Genomic DNA, 20411 nt, shown 5'->3' with positions numbered 1-20411 from the left:
CCATCAAATCCATTATCATCAAATGGAAAGAACATGGTGCCACAACAAATCTGCCAAGAGTGGGCCGCCCACCAAAACTCTCAGCCCGGGCAAGGAGTGCATTAATCAGAGAGGCAGCACAGAGACCAAAGTTAACTCTGAAGGAGCTGCAGAGTTCCCAAGCAGAGACTGGAGTATCTGTCCATATGACCACATTAAGCCATACACTCCATAGAAGTGGCCTTTATGGAAGAGTGGCCTGAAAAAGCCTTTACTTACACACTTAAATTGTAAGGCTCGTTTTGAGTTTGCCAAAAGACATGTAGGAGACTCCCCAAATGTATGGAGGAAGGTTCTGTCATCAGATGAGACCAAACTTGAACTTTTTGGCCACCAACTTAACGCTTTGTCTGGTGCCAAACAAACACAGCTCATCTCCCCAAGAACACCATCCCCACAGTGACACATGGTGGTGGCAGCATCATGCTGTGGGGATATTTTTTGGTAGTAGGGACAGGGGAAATGGTCCATGTAGAGGGGAAGATGGATGGTGCAAAATACAGAGATATTTTTAAGCAAAACCTGTTTCAGTCTGTTAGTGATTTGAGACTGGGATGGAGGTTCACCTTCCAACACGACAATGACCCAAAGCATACTGCAAAAGTAACACTCGTGTGGTTTAAGGGGAAATGTGTAAATATTTTGGAGTGCCCTAGTCAAAGCCCAGACCTTAATCCAATTGAGAATATGTGGTCAGACTTGAAGATTGCTGTTCAGCAGAGGAAACCATCTAACTTGATGGAGCTGAAGCAGTTTTGCCTTGAGGAATGTGCAAAAATCTCAGTGGCCAGATGTGGAAAGCTCATAGACACTTATCCAAAGCGACTTGCAGCTGTAATTGTTGCAAAAGGAGGCTATGCAAAGTATCGTCATTAGGGATGTGAATAGTTATGCACATTGAAGTTTTAAGTTATTTTGTCCTATTTGTTGTTTGCTTCACAATTAAAATAAAAATCAAATGTTCACAGTTGTAAGCATGTTCTTTACATGAACTAATGCAAATCCTCAAAAAAATCTGTGAAATTCCAGGTTATGAGGCAGGAGAACATGAAAAATGTCAAAGGGGGTGAATACTTTCGCAAACCACTGTACACTTGAGGCTTAAGGCAGCTGAACCTGCCAATAGGCTGATGGTCTAATGTGTATGGGGACACTTGCAGACTGATAACCGGGAAAGATGTCGATTACACGTTTGATTTTGGACTGCTGATCGCATTGTTCTTTCTGACATAAGCTGCCAGCTGACGTGTCAACCGGTACCTTTACGAATAGAGTACACAGGAGTTCTCAGCCAAATGAGCTATCCTGTGTATTTGAGTGTTGGCTGAGATGGCTGTCCGCCGAATGATTGGCCAAAGCGTTGTTCGGCCAACAGCCATCTAGTGTGTATGGCCAACTGTACAGTAGATATCAGAGATAACTGTGATCCCAGATATTTAAAAAAATCTTTTTCAGTGTAAATGTTGTAAAGTGTAATAAAAAAAAACTATATAAATCTAGAATTGGCATAAACATAAGGATCCATAGTATAATGTTAAATTGTTAGTTATACCTTAAAATGAATGGCATAAAAAACAGTTATGGATTATTTTTTTCTCAATTTGCTTCACCCTCTCACCAAAAAATAAATAAAGGTTAATCAATTTATTAATGGTATCTAAAAAGGATCCAACTGTACATATAAGTAAAAAAAAGCCCTCATAGTGACAAAAGAAAATAAGTGGACATAAAAAAATAAATATTTATGGCTCTTGAAAAGCAGGGATGAAAAAAAATCACTGCATCCTGAAGAACAAAATAGGCAATGTCCTTAAAAGGATTTTCCACAAGATAGGTGATAACTTGCTTATCTGTGGGGGTCCATCCTCTGGGACCTGCACCACGTGGCAAAACAGGGCACTTTAATCAATGTTACAGAGGAGCAGCTGTGTGCATGTGCGACCACTGCTCCATTCATTTCCTATGAGACACTGTTTCAGGCAGCCCCATATAGAATGAATGGAGCATCGTGCAAGCATTTGACCTGCTGCTCCACTTTGCAATGGGGATAAAAGTGCACTATCGGGGATAAAAAATTCCCATTCTGCCAATCAGCAAATTATCTTATGGATATATGATAACTTATATTCACTGGACAACCCCTTAAAGTGGTTAAAGGGGTGGTTTGAAGGTCAAATAAATTTTAATCTAAATCCCTATCTATTTAGTGGCATAATCTAAACTAATTTGTAATATACTTGCATTAAAAATTATCTGCTGTTCCCTAACTACACTATCTAACTGCTATTGCATTTTTTTCCCTGTTTCCTCTGTGATGACCCATTGTTTGAGTATCCCAGTGCATCCTGGGATACTGAAGCGAAGCGACATCGGGGAGGCAGAGGAAACCACACATGTGCATTAGCCACAATAAATACTCTGAACTTTCCTTTGCATTGATGAATCAAATAAGTGTGTGCAAATGTCATTGTGAAGGAAGGTGGCGCATGGTCAGTTGTGACATCACAAGTTATGATTGGTGGATATTGTGTTATCAGCTGTGTATATGTCATGGGTGACATAAGAAACTAGCCAACTGCTACAACTCCAGGCCTAAACAGAGGAAAATGCTTCTGTCACCAGAGATTCTCTGGAGAGACTGGGTGTCCAGCAAGGGTGTGTTAATTAGCTGCAGAAAGCAGAGCTCACTGCTGGGTCCTAGAGAGGGAAGGATGGTGAAAGGATCAAGAAGGTGTCTGCAAAGCCAAGCGCAGTGACCTTCTACAGTCGGATCCAGAATGACTGTCTGTCAAACTTGACATTCATTCTGGATCCAGCTGTAGAAAGTCGCTGCGCTTGGCCTTGCAGACACCTTCTTGATCCTTTCATCATCCCTCCCTCTCTAGGACCCAGCGGTGATTTCCACCTTCTGCTGCTAATTAACACACCCTTGCTGGATCTTTAAATACACTCAGTTTCTCCAGAGAGTTGCTGGTGATAGAGTTAATTCCTCTGTTCGGGTCTGGAATTCTAGCAGTCGGCTAGATTCTCCTTGGAACTCCTTTGTGGATTGTAGTCGTGATCTCTCTGGTGTCTTCCCAAAACTAAGTGTATCCCCTTGTCTATTTCCCTGGTTTGTCTTTAGTTGCAGTGAGTCTGACTAGTGCTCACTCCTCCCCGACCCTACCGAGGGCCTAGCTCTAGGGTCAGCCAGGGCTAAGGTATCCTGCTCGGTGATTTGTGAGGAACCTATTTAGGGACGATAGGGGAGTCAGGGTGTTGCTAGATCTGCTTAGGGGTCTCCACTCTCCCTTTCCCTAGTTGCTGGGCTTCACCCCTTTTCCCATCATTGTACGCTGGTTTCTTCCCATACCTAACATGACAGTATAGAGGAGTTAGGTTATGATCACACGTTGTGTTTTTGCTGTTTTTTTTGCTGCAAGCAAAACCTGCTCTCTTGGCAGTAAAGAAGCTGCTTAAAAAACAGGTTTTGCTGCTTTTTTTGTCGCGTTTTTTGCTGCGTTTTTCCAGTACATTTGTCTCTTGTGCATGCTGATACAATTTAGTGCAAAAATGCAGCAAAACCTGATACCTGCATTTCAGAAATCGCATGCACACACATTGTTTTTTTCCTGAATGAATTGAAAAACGGCTGCGTTTTTGAAAATGACAGCATGTCACTTTCAGCACTTTTACAGTGTTTATTTAACTATAGAAAGCAAAGAGTAAGTGCAAAAATGCAGCAAAAATGCAGGTAATTTTTGCTGCGTTTTTTCTGCATATTTGCACTTACTCTTTGCTTTCTATGGTTGACAAAATGCTGTAAAACTACTGAAAGTGACATGCTGCTGTTTTCAAAAACGCAGCAGTTTTTCAGTTCATTCAGGAAAAAAAACAATGTGTGCATGAGATTTCTGAAATCTCATAGCTTTCGCTGGTACTGTAAAATGCAGCTTGTAATTTGCATAAAAAATCAGCAAAAACGATTTTATTGTTATTGTAATCCTGCCTCTGCTGATAAGGAACCTGCTGAAAAATCTTTCTGAAAGAACATGTGAACATTGCAAGTATGGTAATTTACTTTTTTTTTTTATAAATATGGGGAAAAAAATTGTCAATTTTAAAAAAAATACAGGTAACATAAAAACCAGATTTAAGCATTTAGTAATTTTTGATGATAGCTTCCTTTTGAATTCTTAAAATAAAGAGAACTACACTAGGCCATTGCCAATGATGGGGAGTGGGTATAGTGGTCTGAACCCTGCATTACAAGGGGCCCTTGTTTAGACAAGTATTTTACATGTGGGTTTGAATTTCACAACCCATACACTTTATCTCATGTAACTTTGGGAATATATTAATATAATAATGAAGATATTAATATAATAATACGGATTATATTATATAAATACAAGTACATTTTTAAATCCAGCTCCACTAATCTCACATATTCTGTGTACTGTTGTCCTGTACTATAGTAGCTTTCGATTATCAATCTAATTCCTCTTTGCCCCATAAATCAACCGGAAGATACGTCACATTTTTCTCATCTACGATTGCTAGATAAATGGCATATAAAAACTAAAACAAATAGGTTCCATTAATTTTCATTAATTTTCACAGCGTAAAGGGCGGTATAGAACTGTCTGCAGATTCGTCATGGCCGATATTTTCCCTGACATAGGGAAAAACTGACTACATGAAATATCTGTTTAGATTCGCTTAAGTGTCAGCGGCCATGAGAAGGTACACGTCCAAAAATAGAAATCGTTTATTTCCAAAATTACTTGGCAAACACTATGCTTAACTGTGAAAATATGTTTACGGCAGCAGCGTGTGCTCACAAAAATGGATTCAGGGTAAGAGGCAGCAGTTTGTGATATTTTATTGTTGTCTCAGCCCCCGGATGGCTGCAGCAATATACATTGTTAAGGGAAAATAATTCAACTCTTCACAGGAATTCCTTTAATCCTAAATGAAATGTCTTCCTTTCAAACACGTTGGGTTAACATCTGATGAGATTGTGAATTTCTATTAATCTTCAGCTTCTGCTAAGTGTCCTATATCCAGCGCCTCTTATAGCTGTCACAAGTCTCCAATCATAAATTGTTCAAGGGTAGTAGGTTTTACCTTTAAAAAAAAGTTTTATTTCACTCCACGGTTTTATCACTATTCAATGGCTTATATTCGTCAACACAAAACGGGCATCAGATTAACAGTCAACTCCAGTTGCCATAGGTTTAGGTAAAAAAAAATGTATTTCATTGCTATGATGTTATAAGTTATATGGGTGGAAACGTGCAATGTCAAAAAATCAATTTATCTATCTAATAGTAGAAGTCATATATACTTCAATAAAGAGTACACAAAAAAATAACTCCAAATAAATGATACAGTATGTTAATTATGGTGAACAAACCAAGCCAGGAGAGTGTGATTTCAGTCTGAAAATATATCATTTTCTAGTTTAATGTTAAATTCCTTTTATTTCTTACTTTGCTCAATCAGCGGTTATTATGTTTACATCAGTAAGGTGGCCATAAACATGAGGTTAAACCAACTGTCTGGGGTTGCTTACTTCCACATCGGGAGTTGAGGAGCGCTGATGATGTCACGTCTGCCCGTACCTGCGAGACCCATGCATTATCGGCAGATATCATGTCCCTGTCCTATTGACATAGGACAAATGCATGAAACTTGCTGATCGTGCACAAGTTAAGAAGGCTCAAAGTCATCATCATCACTGCTCATCCATCCAAGTGGCAGAGAGCAGTATCAGACAACTCTTTTAATGTTGGTCAACACCAACAATCATGTAATATGTTTATAAAGACCATCTGACACTAGCCCAATGGCAAATATTGGGCAAAGGAAAGATTCGACATTTGGATTTGAAAATGTCTGGTCTTTTTGCTCTCCAGGGATATTAGTCGCACTTCCTATTCAGAATACATGTTGTTCAGATGAACATTTATGCATATGGGGTAATCAGGACAATTAGTATAAACTGAATAGGTGTTCTGCTGGCCGATATCTGAAGAGCATTTTCAGTTTTATTCAGCAGCTTAGAGAATTTCATGGCTTTTGAGTGAGAACCTAGTTTGGTTGAAGCCAATATGGTGGCTAACATAACTGTCACATTGTACATGGCTAATTTAAGCCAGTCATACAAATAGATATTTTTCAGAATCTCACGCCAATAGCAGGAGAAAATAAGGTAGATTTGGATCACCACTGTTATATGTCCATTGCCGCATATACTGTAGCTCCAGATCTTAAGAATTGTATTTTTTTTCCTTTTTGAATTGTATTATATCTCACGCCAATGTCATCCAGACACATAGGGAACATATAATCGGGCGGCTGGTTATTTATGAGAGAAAGTCAGGAGAGATAGCAGTCGACCAAATAAGGCACCAGTTATCTAAGGAATATGGGCACTTTAAAGGATTAATTCCAAAACATTATCTTAAAGATAGCTAAGCTAAATAACTAAATATTAACTAAAGATTGATTCGCACGGGGATCAAGTTCAAGTTAATTTTCCTGAAATTTGCGGTTCCACGCAAATTGGGACACTTTGCAATTTGATACATAAAGATTGCAAAAAATAATAAAATGCCTGGCTGACATTTTGATAAACCATAAAGGATCGGCAAATGGTAAAAAAAAATTAATACCACACTGCTCACTTCTCCAGCCTCCAGGCTGCTTATTGCCCCTAGTTTGGTCCTCGGGTCTCTTCTTCACGTCACGTTCCTCATCTGCCTGGCCTACACTATAGGCTGGGACTTCCGGCCATGGCTAGGCCTTGGGATGCACAGCATGTGGTACGATAGCGACTTTGTGATGTCAGTGATGTGTTAGGTTTTGGGGGGTTTTTTTACAACTTACAAGATACCCCAGAGCATAATAAGGAACATTCAATTTGAGGCAAATAAATTCGCTGTGAAACCAATTCCCAGGGAAAATCCATGTGAACTGGCAAATTTTATTTTCAAATAATCTGCTCATCACTACTGTAGTGCTAACTAAATGATGGGGGAAAACATACTGATCTCTGGGGGCCCAACCATTGGAACGCTTCAAGATCCTAAGAGTTGGGCTCTGGAACCCAGAAATCCCATTTTGAATGGCATTGTAATCCCAGCAGTTGGAGTCCAAGTGATCAGTAAGTTATCCTCTATGCCATGGATAGGGCATAGCTTAATATTTTGGAAATAATCCTTAAAGAACGATGAATAAGAGCAGAGGACTTCATGAATATTCATCAGCAGGCATTATGTTAAGGCACATAGATAAAATATAAGACCATTGCAGTGTAATTTACAGTAAATTATGTAAGAAATTATGTAAATCATGAATTCTCAGAACAGAGGGAACTTCAAAATATTGTTTAGAAATATTGTAAATCTAGAAAATTTTCATCAGTCATGGTTTACTTTATTTTACTATGAATTACTGTAAATTACTTAGTAAGCAATACAACAGGAAAACTGGAAATGATACCTTTTGTCTTCATTCTCTAATATTCGAAACAAATCTTTAAAATACTGCGGTACCCGGACAATGACTTCCTCTGAAGAATCAATATCTTTCAGTTCAGGATACATCTTGAAATCAATGACTTTCTTTAAGTAGGTTAACCAATCAAACTGTGAGAATACATGAAACATGATGAAATGTTTTTTTTTAAAGATCTTTACTTTTATATCAACATATGTAACATTATATGTACGATGTAGTGCACCAGCAATATCTCCTGTGTAATTAATATTCTTAAGGTTCATCAGTCAAACTAAAATCCACCAATTTTTATTATAAAAATTAACTAAAAATATCTTCTAACAAGTCACACACTTAGGGCCCGATTCATTATTGGATCTGTTTTTTGTGGAATCTTTAGTGTATTAGGCTTTTTTTTTATTTTGTTGCTCCAAATTCATCTTTCCATTTGCGCTTTTTTGAAGCCTATTTTATATCTGTTTGTCAATTGTTATTTTTTTAGTTTACTGCTGTGGGTGTGGTTTAGGGTGTACACATTTTTCCTTAATACATCATTTGTGACTTTTCAAAAAGTTGCAAAATTTGGTGCAAATGTACTCCAGTAACCCCTCCCTTTTAACCATTTTTTATCTAAAAGTTGCAAAAATGGATAAAAACAGAAAAAAAGACAGATTTTGACAAAATCCATGAACTTTGTGTGCCATTTTGATGAGTTTAGAGAAAAAAAACCTTAGCCAATAGCACAAGATAAAAAAGGTGACTTAAAAAGAAATGCAAATGATGAACCAGACCCCTAGTGTCAAATTCTTATATATACAGGGTGGTCCAAAAGTAGGTGGCCAGAAAATAATAACATTTATTTTGATTTATATTTAAAATGATATTTACTAACACAAGCATAACATTGACAATTCAATTTTATTCTGAACAATAATACAAAAGGCCTTAAATTTTATCAAGGCAGGTGCTCAAACTGTTTTCCATTACAATTTGCACAGCTTTGAAGTCTGCCTCTTACGCTTCGACAAATTTTTTTGCACAAGTCTCTTTGGGCATTAATTTCTTAAAATGCATCTCTTATGTAATTTTTCAAATCACTGACACTTTTTGGTTTTCAACTATAAACTTTGTCCTTGAGTACTCCCCAAAAGAAAAAATCCATTGGGGTCAAGTCTGGTGAACGAGCTGGCCAATCAAGTGTGCCTCTTCGGCCAATCCATTTATTAGGAAATGTTTCATCAAGATACTCGCAGACTACTCTTGAATAATGTGGAGGGGCTCCATCTTGTTGGAAATAAAGGTCATTTGAATTAGGCTGTTGCTGTAACTGGGGAACAACTTAATTAATTAGAATTTCGAGATACTTATCTCCTGTGACTGTTCCATCAAAAAATATTGGTCCTAAAACACCAAAACTTGAAATACCACCCCAAACATTGACACCAGGCTCATTTAGTTGTAGCTCTAATGTTAAATGCATGTTCTCATTATACCAGTAAATACAATTATGTCTGTTAATATGGCTGGATAATTTGAAAGAAGCTTCATCACGCCACATAATGTTATCTAAAATTACTGGATTTTCTTCAATTTTGTTGAATTAGACGTGGACGATAAGCTTTCCACCCAATAGATTTCAGGATTTGCATGATAGAAGCTTGTGAAATTCCCAATTCCAAAGAGGCTCTTCTGGTGGACTTTTTTGGACTCAGAACAAATGTTTCAGCAACAAGTTGTTTATTATCTTCTGTACAGACTGTTTTGGGTCGACCAGTTTTTGGAGCATTAAGAATTGAGCCAGTGGCATTGAATTTGTCACGAATGCGGTAAATGGTTTTTCTCTTTGGGGCTTGAGTACCAAATGTTTCAACCCAATTTGCTCTAACGGTTTCAGCATTTTGAGATTTCCAATACTCTGTTAAAATCCATTTTCTTTGATCTGTATTTAAATTATTTGCCATTAAGTGTTATCTGAATTATCTGAAAAGAAAATAGATGTGGGGGAGATCTATCTGTGAAAACTAGATCTGTGAAACTGGCTCAGTTGCCCTTAGCAACCAATCAGATTCCACCTTTCATTTTCCAAAGAGTCTGTGAGGAATGAAAAGTGGAATCTGATTGATTGCTAAGGGCAACTGAGCCAGTTTCACTTTACACCATGTTTGATAAATCTCCCCCTTCATAGCCTTATTACACTTTCTCTCCACCTACTTTTGGACATCCCAAAATATATATATATACAGTACAGACCAAAAGTTTGGACACACCTTCTCATTTAAAGATTTTTCTGTATTTTCATGACTTAAAAAATTGTACATTCACACTGAAGGCATCAAAACTATGAATTCACACATGTGGAATTATATACTTTACAAAAAAGTGTGAAACAACTGAAATATGTCTTATATTCTAGGTTCTTCAAAGTAGCCACCTTTTGCTTTGATGACTGCCTTGCTCACTCTTGGCATTCTCTTGATGAGCTTCAAGAGGTAGTCGCCGGAAATGGTTTTCACTTCACAGGTGTGCCCTGTCAGGTTTAATAAGTGAGATTTCTTGCCTTATAAATGGGGTTGGGACAATCAGTTGTGTTGTGCAGAAGTCAGGTGGATACACAGCTGATAGTCCTACTGAATAGACTGTTAGAATTTGTATTATGGCAAGAAAAAAGCAGCTAAGTAAAGAAAAACAAGTGGTCATCATTACTTTAAGAAATGAAGGTCAGTCAGTCTGAAAAATTGGGCAAACTTTGAAAGTGTCCCCAAGTGCAGTTGCAAAAACCATCAAGCACTACAAAGAAACTGGCTCACATGAGGATCGCCCCAGGAAAAGGAGACCAAGAGTCACCTCTGCTTCTGAGGATAAGTTTATCCGAGTCACCAGCCTCAGAAATCGCAGGTTAACAGCAGCTCAGATTATAGTCCAGGTCACTGCCACACAGAGTTCTAGCAGCAGACACATCTCTACAACAACTGTTAAGAGGAGACTTTGTGCAGCAGGCCTTCATGGTAAAATAGTTGCTAGGAAACCACTGCTAAGGACAGGCAACAAGCAGAAGAGACTTGTTTGGGCTAAAGAACACAAGGAATGGACATTAGACGAGTGGAAATCTGTGCTTTGGTCTGATGAGTCCAAATTTGAGATCTTTGGTTCCAAACACCGTGTCTTTGTGCAACGCAGAAAAGGTGAACGGATGGACTCTACATGCCTGGTTCCCACCGTGAAGCATGGAGGAGGAGGTGTGATGGTGTGGGGGTGCTTTGCTGGTGACACTGTTGGGGATTTATTCAAAATTGAAGGCATACTGAACCAGCATGGCTACCACAGCATCTTTCAGCGGCATGCTATTCCATCTGGTTTTCGCTTAGTTGGACCATCATTTATTTTTCAACAGGACAATGTCCCCAAACACACCTCCAGGCTGTGTAAGGGCTATTTGACCAAGAAGGAGTGTGATGGGGTGCTACGCCAGATGACCTGGCCTCCACAGTCACCAGACCTGAACCCAATCGAGATGGTTTGGGGTGAGCTGGACTGCAGAGTGAAGGCAAAAGGGCCAACAAGTGCTAAGCATCTCTGGGAACTCCTTCAAGATTGTTGGAAGACCATTTCCGGTGACTACCTCTTGAAGCTCATCAAGAGAATGCGCGTATCCACCAGACTTCTGCACAACACAACTAATCGTCCCAACCCCATTTATAAGGCAAGAAATCCCACTTATTAAACCAGACAGGTCACACCTGTGAAGTGAAAACCATTTCCGGTGACTACCTCTTGAAGATCAACAAGAGAATGCCAAGAGTGTGCAAAGCAGTCATCAAAGCAAAAGGTGGCTACTTTGAAGAACCTAGAATATAAGACATATTTTCAGTTGTTTCACACTTTTTTGTGAAGTATATAATTCTACATGTGTTAATTCATAGTTTTGATGCCTTCAGTGTGAATGTACGATTTTCATAGTCCTGAAAATACAGAAAAATCTTTAAATGAGAAGGTGTGTCCAAACTTTTGGTCTGTATTGTATATATATATATATATATACATACAGTATATTACAGTATATATGTAATATATATATACATATACAGTGCCTACAAGTAGTATTCAACCCCCTGCAGATTTAGCTGGTTTGATAAGATGCAAATAAGTTAGAGCCTTCAAACTGCAAACGAGAGTAGGTTTTATGAACAGAAGCATAAATCTTACAAACCAAAAAGTTATGTTGCTCAGTTGAATTTTATTAAATTTTAAACATAAAAGTGTGGGTCAATTATTATACAACCCCTATGTTTAATATTTTGTGGAATAACCCTTGTTTGCAATTACAGCTAATAATCGTCTTTTATAAGACCTGATCAGGCCGGCACAGGTCTGTGGAGTTATCTTGGCCCACTCCTCCATGCAGATCTTCTCCAAGTTATCTAGGTTCTTTGGGTGTCTCATGTGGACTTTATTCTTGAGCTCCTTCCAAAAGTTTTCAATTGGGTTAAGGTCAGGAGACTGACTAGGCCACTCCAACACCTTGACTTTTTCCCTATTGAACCAGGCCTTGGTTTTCTTGGCTGTGTGCTTTGGGTCGTTGTCTTTTTGGAAGATGAAATTACGACCCATCTTAAGATCCTTGATGGAGGAGCGGAGGTTCTTGGCCAAAATCTCCAGGTAGGCTGTGCTATCCATCTTCCCATGGATGCGGACCAGATGGCCAGGCCCCTTGGCAGAGAAACAGCCCCAAAGCATGATGCTGCCACCACCATGATTGACTGTAGGGATGGTATTCTTGGGGTCGTATGCAGTGCCATCCAGTCTCCAAACGTCACGTGTGTGGTTGGCACCAAAGATCTCGATCTTGGTCTCATCAGACCATAGAACCTTGAACCAGTCTGTCTCAGAGTCCTCCAAGTGATCATGAGCAAACTGTAGATGAACCTTGACATGACACTTTGAAAGTAAAGGTACCTTACGGGCTCGTCTGGAATGGAGACCATTGCGGTGGAGTACGTTACTTATGGTATTGACTGAAACCAATGTCCCCACTGCCATGAGATCTTCCCGGAGCTCCTTCCTTGTTGTCCTTGGGTTAGCCTTGACTCTTCGGACAAGCCTGGCCTCGGCACGGGAGGACACTTTCAAAGGCTGTCCTGGCTGTGGAAGGCTAACAGTAGTTCCATAAGCCTTCCACTTACTGATGATGCTCCCAACAGTGGAAACAGGTAGGCCCAACTCCTTGGAAAGGGTTTTGTACCCCTTGCCAGCCTTGTGACCCTCCACGATCTTGTCTCTGATGGCCTTGGAATGCTCCTTTGTCTTTCCCATGTTGACCATGTCTGAGTGCTGTTCACAAGTTTGGGGAGGGTCTTAAATAGTCAGAAAAGGCTGGCAAAAGAGATCTTTAATCCACACATGTGAAGCTCATTATTCTTGGTGCCTGAACTACTTCTTAATACTTTAGGGGGACCAAACAGAATTCTTGTGGTTTGAGGGGTTGAATAATAAATGACACTCTGAATTAACTTTTTACGTTTTAAAAAAAAAAAAAAAAAATTTGCTGCAGTGCATTTCCCACTTCCAGGCTGATCTACAGTACAAATGTCACAATGCCAAGTTAATTCCGCATGTGTCAACCAGCTAAATCTGCAGGGAGTTGAATACTACTTGTAGGCACTGTATATATTACATTTAACATACATAGTAACATAGTTTTTAAGGTTGAAGGAAGACTAAGTCCATCTAGTTCAACCCATAGCCTAACATGTTGATCCAGAGGAAGGCAAAAAAAAAACATGCGGCAAACACCAAGCTCCACATTGGGGAAAAAATTCCTTCCTGACTCCAAACGACAATCAGACTAGTTCCCTGGATCAAAGCCCTATCAAGGAATCTAGTATATATAACCTGTAATATTATACTTTTCAAGAAAGGCATCCATGCCCTTCTTAAATTTTAGTAGTGAATCACTCATTACAACATCATGAGGCAGAGAGTTCCATAGTCTCACTGTTCTTACAGTAAAGAATCTGCATCTGTGATTATGATTAAGCCTTCTTTCCTCCAGACGTAGAAGATACCCCCTTGTCCCTGTCTCAGGCCTCAGAGTAAAAAGATCAGTAGAAAGGTCTTTGTACTGTCCCCTCATATACTTGTACATATTAATAAGATCACCCCTAAGCCTTTGTTTTTCCAAAGTAAATAACCCCAAGTGTAATAACCTGTCTTGGTATTGCAGACCCCCCAGTCCTCTAATAACCTTGGTCGCTCTTCTCTGCACCCGCTCTAGTTCAGCTATGTCTTTCTTATACACCGGAGACCAGAACTGTACACAGTATTCTAACTGTGGTCGCACTAGTGACTTGTATAGAGGTAAACTTATGTTCTCCTCATGAGCATCTATGCCTCTTTTAATGCATCCCATTATTTTATTTGCCTTTGCAGCAGCTGCCTGACACTGGCCACCAAACGTAAACTTGTCGTCCACCAATACACCCAGGTCTTTTTCAGTGACAGTTTTACCCAGTGTTTTACAATTAAGCTTATAATTATACATTTTATTTTCTCTACCCAAGTGCATTACCTTACATTTATCCCCATTAAAGCTCATTTGCCATTTATTAGCCCAAGCTTCTAGTTTACATAGATCCTCCTGTAATATAAAATTGTCCTCCTCTGTATTGATTAACCCGCAGAGTTTAGTGTCATCTGCAAATATTGAAATACTACTCTGTATGCCCCCTACAAGGTCATTAATAAATATGTTATAAAGAAGGGGGCCCAATATTGAACCCTGTGGTACCCCACTGTTAACTGAGACCCAGTCTCAGTGTGTTCCATTAATAACCACCCTTTGTTTCCTATCACTGAGCTAGTTCTTAACCCACATACTTATATTTTCCCCTATCCCCATTGTTCTCATTTTATGTATCAACCTTTTGTGTGGAACCGTATCAAAAGCTTTTGAAAAGTCCATATACACAACATCCACTGCATTTCCTTGGTCCAGTTCGGAACTTGCCTCCTCATAAAAGCTAATCAGATTAGTTTGACAGGAACGGTCCCTCGTAAACCCATGTTGATATTGAGTCATGAGGTTATTCTTCTTCTGATACTCTAGTATAGCATCTCTTAGAAAACCCTCCAGGATTTTACCCACAGTGAGGTTAAGCTTACCGGCCTATAATTTCCAAGTTCGGTTTTTGTCCCCTTTTTGAATATTGGCACAACATTTGCAATACGCCAGTCCTATGGTACAGATCCTATTATTATGGAATCTTTAAAGATTAAAAATAATGGTCTCTCTATGACATTACTTAATTCCTGCAGTACTCGCGGGTGTATCTCTTCCGGGCCATGGGATTTGTCAACTTTAGTGATTTTTAGATGCTGCCGTACTTCCTGCTGGGTTAAGCAAGTGACATTTAATGGAGCATTTTTGTTATCACTAATCATGTTTTCTGCCATTTTCTTGTGTAAATACTGTTGAAAAAAAATAATTTAGCATATTGGCTTTTTCCTCATCCTCATCCACCATTTCACCCAGACTATTTTTAAGGGGGCCAACACTATCATTTTTTAGTTTTTTACTATTTATGTAGTTAAAGAATATTTTGGGATTATTTTTACTTTCTCAGGCAATGAGTCTCTCTGTCTCAATCTTTGCTGCCTTGATTTTGTTTTTACAGAATTTATTTAATTTTCTGTATTTATTTAATGCCTCATCACTACATACTTGCTTTAGTTCTCTAAATGCTTTTTTTTTGTCACTTATTGCGCCCCTTACAGCTCTATTTAGCCATAGTGGTTTCCTCCTATTTCTAGCATGTTTATTCCCATAGGGTATATATTGTGCACAGGTCCTATTCAGGATGCTAATAGATGTCTCCCATTTGCTTTGTGTAGTTTTATGTCTCAGGATATCGTCCCAGTTTATTGCACTAAGATCATCTCTCAACCATTGGAAATTTGCCTTCCTGAAGTTTAGTGTCCTTGTAACTAGTGTTGAGCTAGCACTAAAATGCTCGGGTGCTCGAAGCTCGGGCCGAACTCGCCGTGATACTCGGGTGCTCGACCCGAGCAATGAGCCCAATGTTAGTGTATGGGAGACCCGAGCATTTTTGCGGCGGCACCCCCGGCAGTCTGTAGAAAGCCTGAAAAGCGCCCAAAACGATAGTGACAGTACTCAAATGACATGGGGACAGCATGGGATCGCCCCAGGAAGCATTTCTGACCCCCAGGTCACTGCTGTCAACAACGTGGTCAGAGGTATTAAGCCACTTTTAAGGGCTCACAATAAAACGTTCAAAAACAAAACTGAAATGGTTTTCCTGTGAAATATGTTAAGGAACATCCTTTCGAGGGTAAAGACTTGTGTATAAGGTCAAATAAATAATCAAAAACAAAAATGCTCCTCCACACCTTGGGCTATGTTCACAAGTAGCATTTTTTATACGTTTTTACACTTTTGCATTGCTTTCAACAGTGACAAATGCATTCACCGGGAAATGTCATTTTAACATTTTACAATCTTATCTGGCCATGTGCTGTGAGACACATGCATTCAGTGCTGAAAAGACATGGGAACAGCATGGGGAAGACCCCTGAAAGCATCTCTGACACCCAGGTCACTACCTAAAAGTGTGCCCATCAGAAGTGATTCTTGCCGCATTAGAAGGTGCACATTTGCAACTATCCCTGTGCAAGTCCTTGTCCCAGGGCAGTGTTCAATTGTACCTCCCCCATTCCTTGCAATGCAAGCACAAGTATGCAGCCTGCCACCCACCCACCCCCAGGCTGCAATACCATACTGCTTGCTTGCACTTGAAATTGGGCCTTTTAGGCATGTGGAGGCAGACGCCGGCCACCACGTCATGGCTGCATCGGCGGCCTGGTATCCATACGCAGTCCCCAGCCGCCCGGCGGCCGGGTGTCTACGCTCGGTCCCCAGCCGCCAGGGGGCGGCCGGGTGTCCATACTCGGTCCCCAGCCGCCCCGCGGCCGGGTGTCGACACACGGTCCCCAGCCACCTGGAGGCGGCCGGGTGTCCATAAACGGTCCCCAGCCACCCCTATTTCTCCTGTTACCTTTCCACACACTTTTCTTAGCCTGGCCTGCTTTAGGGCAGCATTAGACGAACCCACCAGAGAACCAGACTCCTCCGGTGGGCCCTGGATTCTCCATCAGGGGAGTTGAGAGCGCCAAGGTGAGGAGCATGATGATGATAGAAGTTAGCATCTGCTTTGTTTTCTTGGAATGCAAGCGTAAGTGTGCAACCTGCCACCCACCCACCCCCAGGCTGCAATACTATACTGCTAGCTTGCTTGCACTTGAAATTGGGCCTTTTAGGCATGTGGAGGCAGGCGCTGGCCACCACGTCATGGCTGCGTCGGCGGCCTGGTATCCATACTCAGTCCCCAGCTGCCCGGCGGCCGGGTGACCACGCTCGGTCCCCAGCCACCAGGGGGCGGCCGGGAGTCCATACTCGGTCCCCAGCCACCCAGCGGCCGGGTGTCCACACACAGTCCCCAGCCGCCTGGGGGCAGCCGGGTGTCCATAAACGGTCCCCAGCCGCCCCTATTTCTCCTTCTACCTTCCCACACACTTTTCTTAGCCTGGCCTGCTTTAGGGCAGCATTAGACAAACCCACCAGAGAACCAGACTCCTCTGGTGGGCCCTGGCTTCTCCATCAGGGGAGTTGAGAGTGCCAAGGTGAGGAGCATGATGATGATAGAAGTTAGCATCTGCTTTGTTTTCTTGGAATGCAAGCGTAAGTGTGCAACCTGCCACCCACCCACCCCCAGGCTGCAATGCCATGCTGCTAGCTTGCTTGCACTTGAAATTGGGCCTTTTAGGCATGTGGAGGCAGACGCCGGCCACCACGTCATGGCTGCGTTGTCGGCCTGGTATCCATACTCAGTCCCCTGCCGTCTGGCGGCCGGGTGTCCACGCTCCGTCCCCAGCCACCAGGGGGCGGCCGGGTGTCCATACTTGGGCCCCAGCCGCCCCGCGGGCGGGTGTCCACACACAGTCCCCAGCCGCCTGGGGGCGGCCGGGTGTCCATAAACGGTCCCCTGCCACTCCTATTTCTCCTGCTACCTTCCCACACACTTTTCTTAGCCTGGCCTGCTTTAGGGCAGCTTTGGATGAGCCCACCAGAGAACCAGACTTCTCCGGTGGGCCCTGGCTTCTCCATCAGGGGAGCTGAGAGTGCCAAGGTGAGGAGCATGATGATGATGATAGAAGTTAGCATCTGCTTTGTTTTCTTGGAATGCAAGCGCATGTATGTAGTAGCGGCTAGGCCTGAGGTGGTCAGCGTTTTGGCGCATATCTTACCTCCTCCGAGGATTTCTGGATGTTTTCCTGCTACTATCCCAGTTCTATGACTCTCGTTAAAACAAAGCTTCAGGTGATAAATGATGGATGAGGTGGTGGCAAAGGAGAAAGAGCAGGAGGAACAGGGACCATTCACATCAATATCAGGCCAGTCAACAACACATGTCTTGTAGGATATGTTTCTGTACCAAAAGAAGCGGTTCGCCTACACAGTTATAGGGCATACAGTGAGTGCAATGCCCATTGCCTACCAAAAATTTCGAGGCACTCGAATGCCCCTTGGAAGTGACATGGAGGTCAGAGGGCCTTAACTAAACCGTTTTTTCCATTTATAGCAACTAGGTCTCCTGTACACTGTTGGCCTAAGCAGTGAATGGAAGGCTTTCCAAAAATTATGAGTAACTGCAATGCCCCTTGAAACAGACATGGATTACAGCATACTAAAAACCTTCTACCCATTATTGGGGAGAGGGTCTCCCTTAGTTTTCGCCTGTGCATTGAAAAGCAAAAGCTGACTAAAATTAGGAGGAAATGCAATGCCCGTTGGAAGAGTCGTGGAGGTTAGAGGTAATTAAAAACAACATTTCAATGCCCCTTGGAAGAGCTGTGGAGTTCAGAGTGGTTTAACAAGACGCTTTTAATGCCCCTCGGAAGAGACGTGGAGGTGGCAGTAGCTTAACAAGACGGTTTTAATGCCCCTTGAAAAAGTGGTGGAGGTCGCAGTAGCTTAACAAGACGGTTTTAATGCCTCTCGGAAGAGATGTGGAGGTCACAGTAGCTTAACAAGACGGTTTTAATGCCCCTTGGAAAAGTGGTGGAGGTCGCAGTAGCTTAACAAGATGGTTTTAATGCCCCTTGGAAAAGTGGTGGAGGTCACAGTAGCTTAACAAGACGGTTTTAATGCCCCTTGAAAAAGTGGTGGAGGTCGCAGTAGCTTAACAAGACGGTTTTAATGCACCTTGGAAAAGTGGTGGCGGTCGCAGTAGCTTAACAAGATGGTTTTAATGCCCCTTGAAAAAGGGGTGGAGGTCGCAGTAGCTTAACAAGATGGTTTTAATGCCCCCCGGAAGAGACGTGGAGGTTGCAGTAGCTTAACAAGACTGTTTTAATGCCCCTCGGAAGAGACGTGGAGGTCGCAGTAGCTTAACAAGATGGTTTTAATGCCCCTTGGAAAAGTGGTGGAGGTCGCAGTAGCTTAACAAGACGGTTTTAATGCCCCTCGGAAGACACGTGGAGGTCCCAGTAGCTTAACAAGACGGTTTTAATGCCCCTTGGAAAAGTGGTGGAGGTCGCAGTAGCTTAACAAGACGGTTTTAATGCCCCTTACAAGAGCCATACAGTACAGCATCTTAAAAACATTATTCCCATTATTGGGGAGTGGGTCTCCCATAGTCTTTGCTTATGCCTTCCAAGCAAAATCTTCCAAAAATTAGGACAGAGGAACTTGCAATGCCCCTTACAAGAGCCATGCAGTACAGCATATTACAAACATTATTCCCATTATTGGGGACTGGGTCTTCCATAGTCTTTGCTTATGCCTTCCAAGCAAAAGCTGCCAAAAATTAGGACGGAGGAACTTGCAATGCCCCTTACAAGAGCCAAGCAGTACAGCATCTTAAAAACATTATTCCCATTATTGAGGAGTGGGTCTCCCATAGTCTTTGCTTATGCCTTCCAAGCAAAAGCTGCCAAAAATAAGGACGGAGGAACTTGCAATGCCCCTTACAAGAGCCATGCTGTACAGCATATTACAAACATTATTCCCATTATTGGGGAGTGGGTCTCCCATAGTCTTTGCTTATGCCTTCCAAGCAAAAGCAGCCAAAAATAAGGACGGAGGAACTTGCAATGCCCCTTACAAGAGCCATGCAGTACAGCATATTACAAACATTATTCCCATTATTGGGGAGTGGATCTCCCATAGTCTTTGCTTATGCCTTCCAAGCAAAAGCTGCCAAAAATTAGGATGGAGGAACTTGCAATGCCCCTTACAAGAGACATGCATTACAGCATCTTAATAACATTATTCCCATTATTGGGGAGTGGGTCTCCCATAGTTTTTGCTTATGCCTTCCAAGCAAAAGCTGCCAAAAATAAGGACGGAGGAACTTGCAATGCCCCTTACAAGAGCCATGCAGTACAGCATATTACAAACATTATTCCCATTATTGGGGAGTGGGTCTCCCATAGTCTTTGCTTATGCCTTCCAAGCAAAAGATGCCAAAAATTAGGAGGAAATGCAATGCCCGTTCGAAGAGTCGTGGAGGTTAGAGTTAATTAAAAACAACATTTCAATACACCTTGGAAGAGCTGTGGAGTTCAGAGTGGTTTAACAAGACGGTTTTAATGCCCCTCGGAAGAGACGTGGAGGTCGCAGTAGCTTAACAAGACGGTTTTAATGCCCCTTGAAAAAGTGATGGAGGTCACAGTAGCTTAACAAGACGGTTTTAATGCCCCTCAGAAGAGACGTGGAGGTCGCAGTAGCTTAACAAGATGGTTTTAATGCCCCTTGGAAAAGTGGTGGAGGTCACAGTAGCTTAACAAGACGGTTTTAATGCCCCTTACAAGAG

At 41.6% G+C, this 20411-nt stretch overlaps 1 protein-coding gene across 1 annotated transcript in view; it reads right to left on the bottom strand.

Moving 5' to 3' along the window:
• PHEX (phosphate regulating endopeptidase X-linked) overlaps positions 1 to 20411 on the bottom strand; it is a 401425-nt gene that overhangs the window by 126431 nt on the left and 254583 nt on the right. The window contains exon 9 of the mRNA XM_073667505.1: positions 7528 to 7673. Within this exon, the coding sequence (XP_073523606.1) occupies positions 7528 to 7673 (146 nt within the window). The remainder of the gene's footprint in view (positions 1 to 7527; positions 7674 to 20411) is intronic.

Source organism: Phyllobates terribilis, unplaced genomic scaffold (genome assembly GCF_046119375.1).
Source record: "Phyllobates terribilis strain yellow unplaced genomic scaffold, ASM4611937v1 Scaffold_2__4_contigs__length_985480577, whole genome shotgun sequence".
NCBI classification, from domain to species: Eukaryota; Metazoa; Chordata; class Amphibia; order Anura; family Dendrobatidae; genus Phyllobates; species Phyllobates terribilis.
This window is presented reverse-complemented; position numbering and strand designations above follow the sequence as displayed.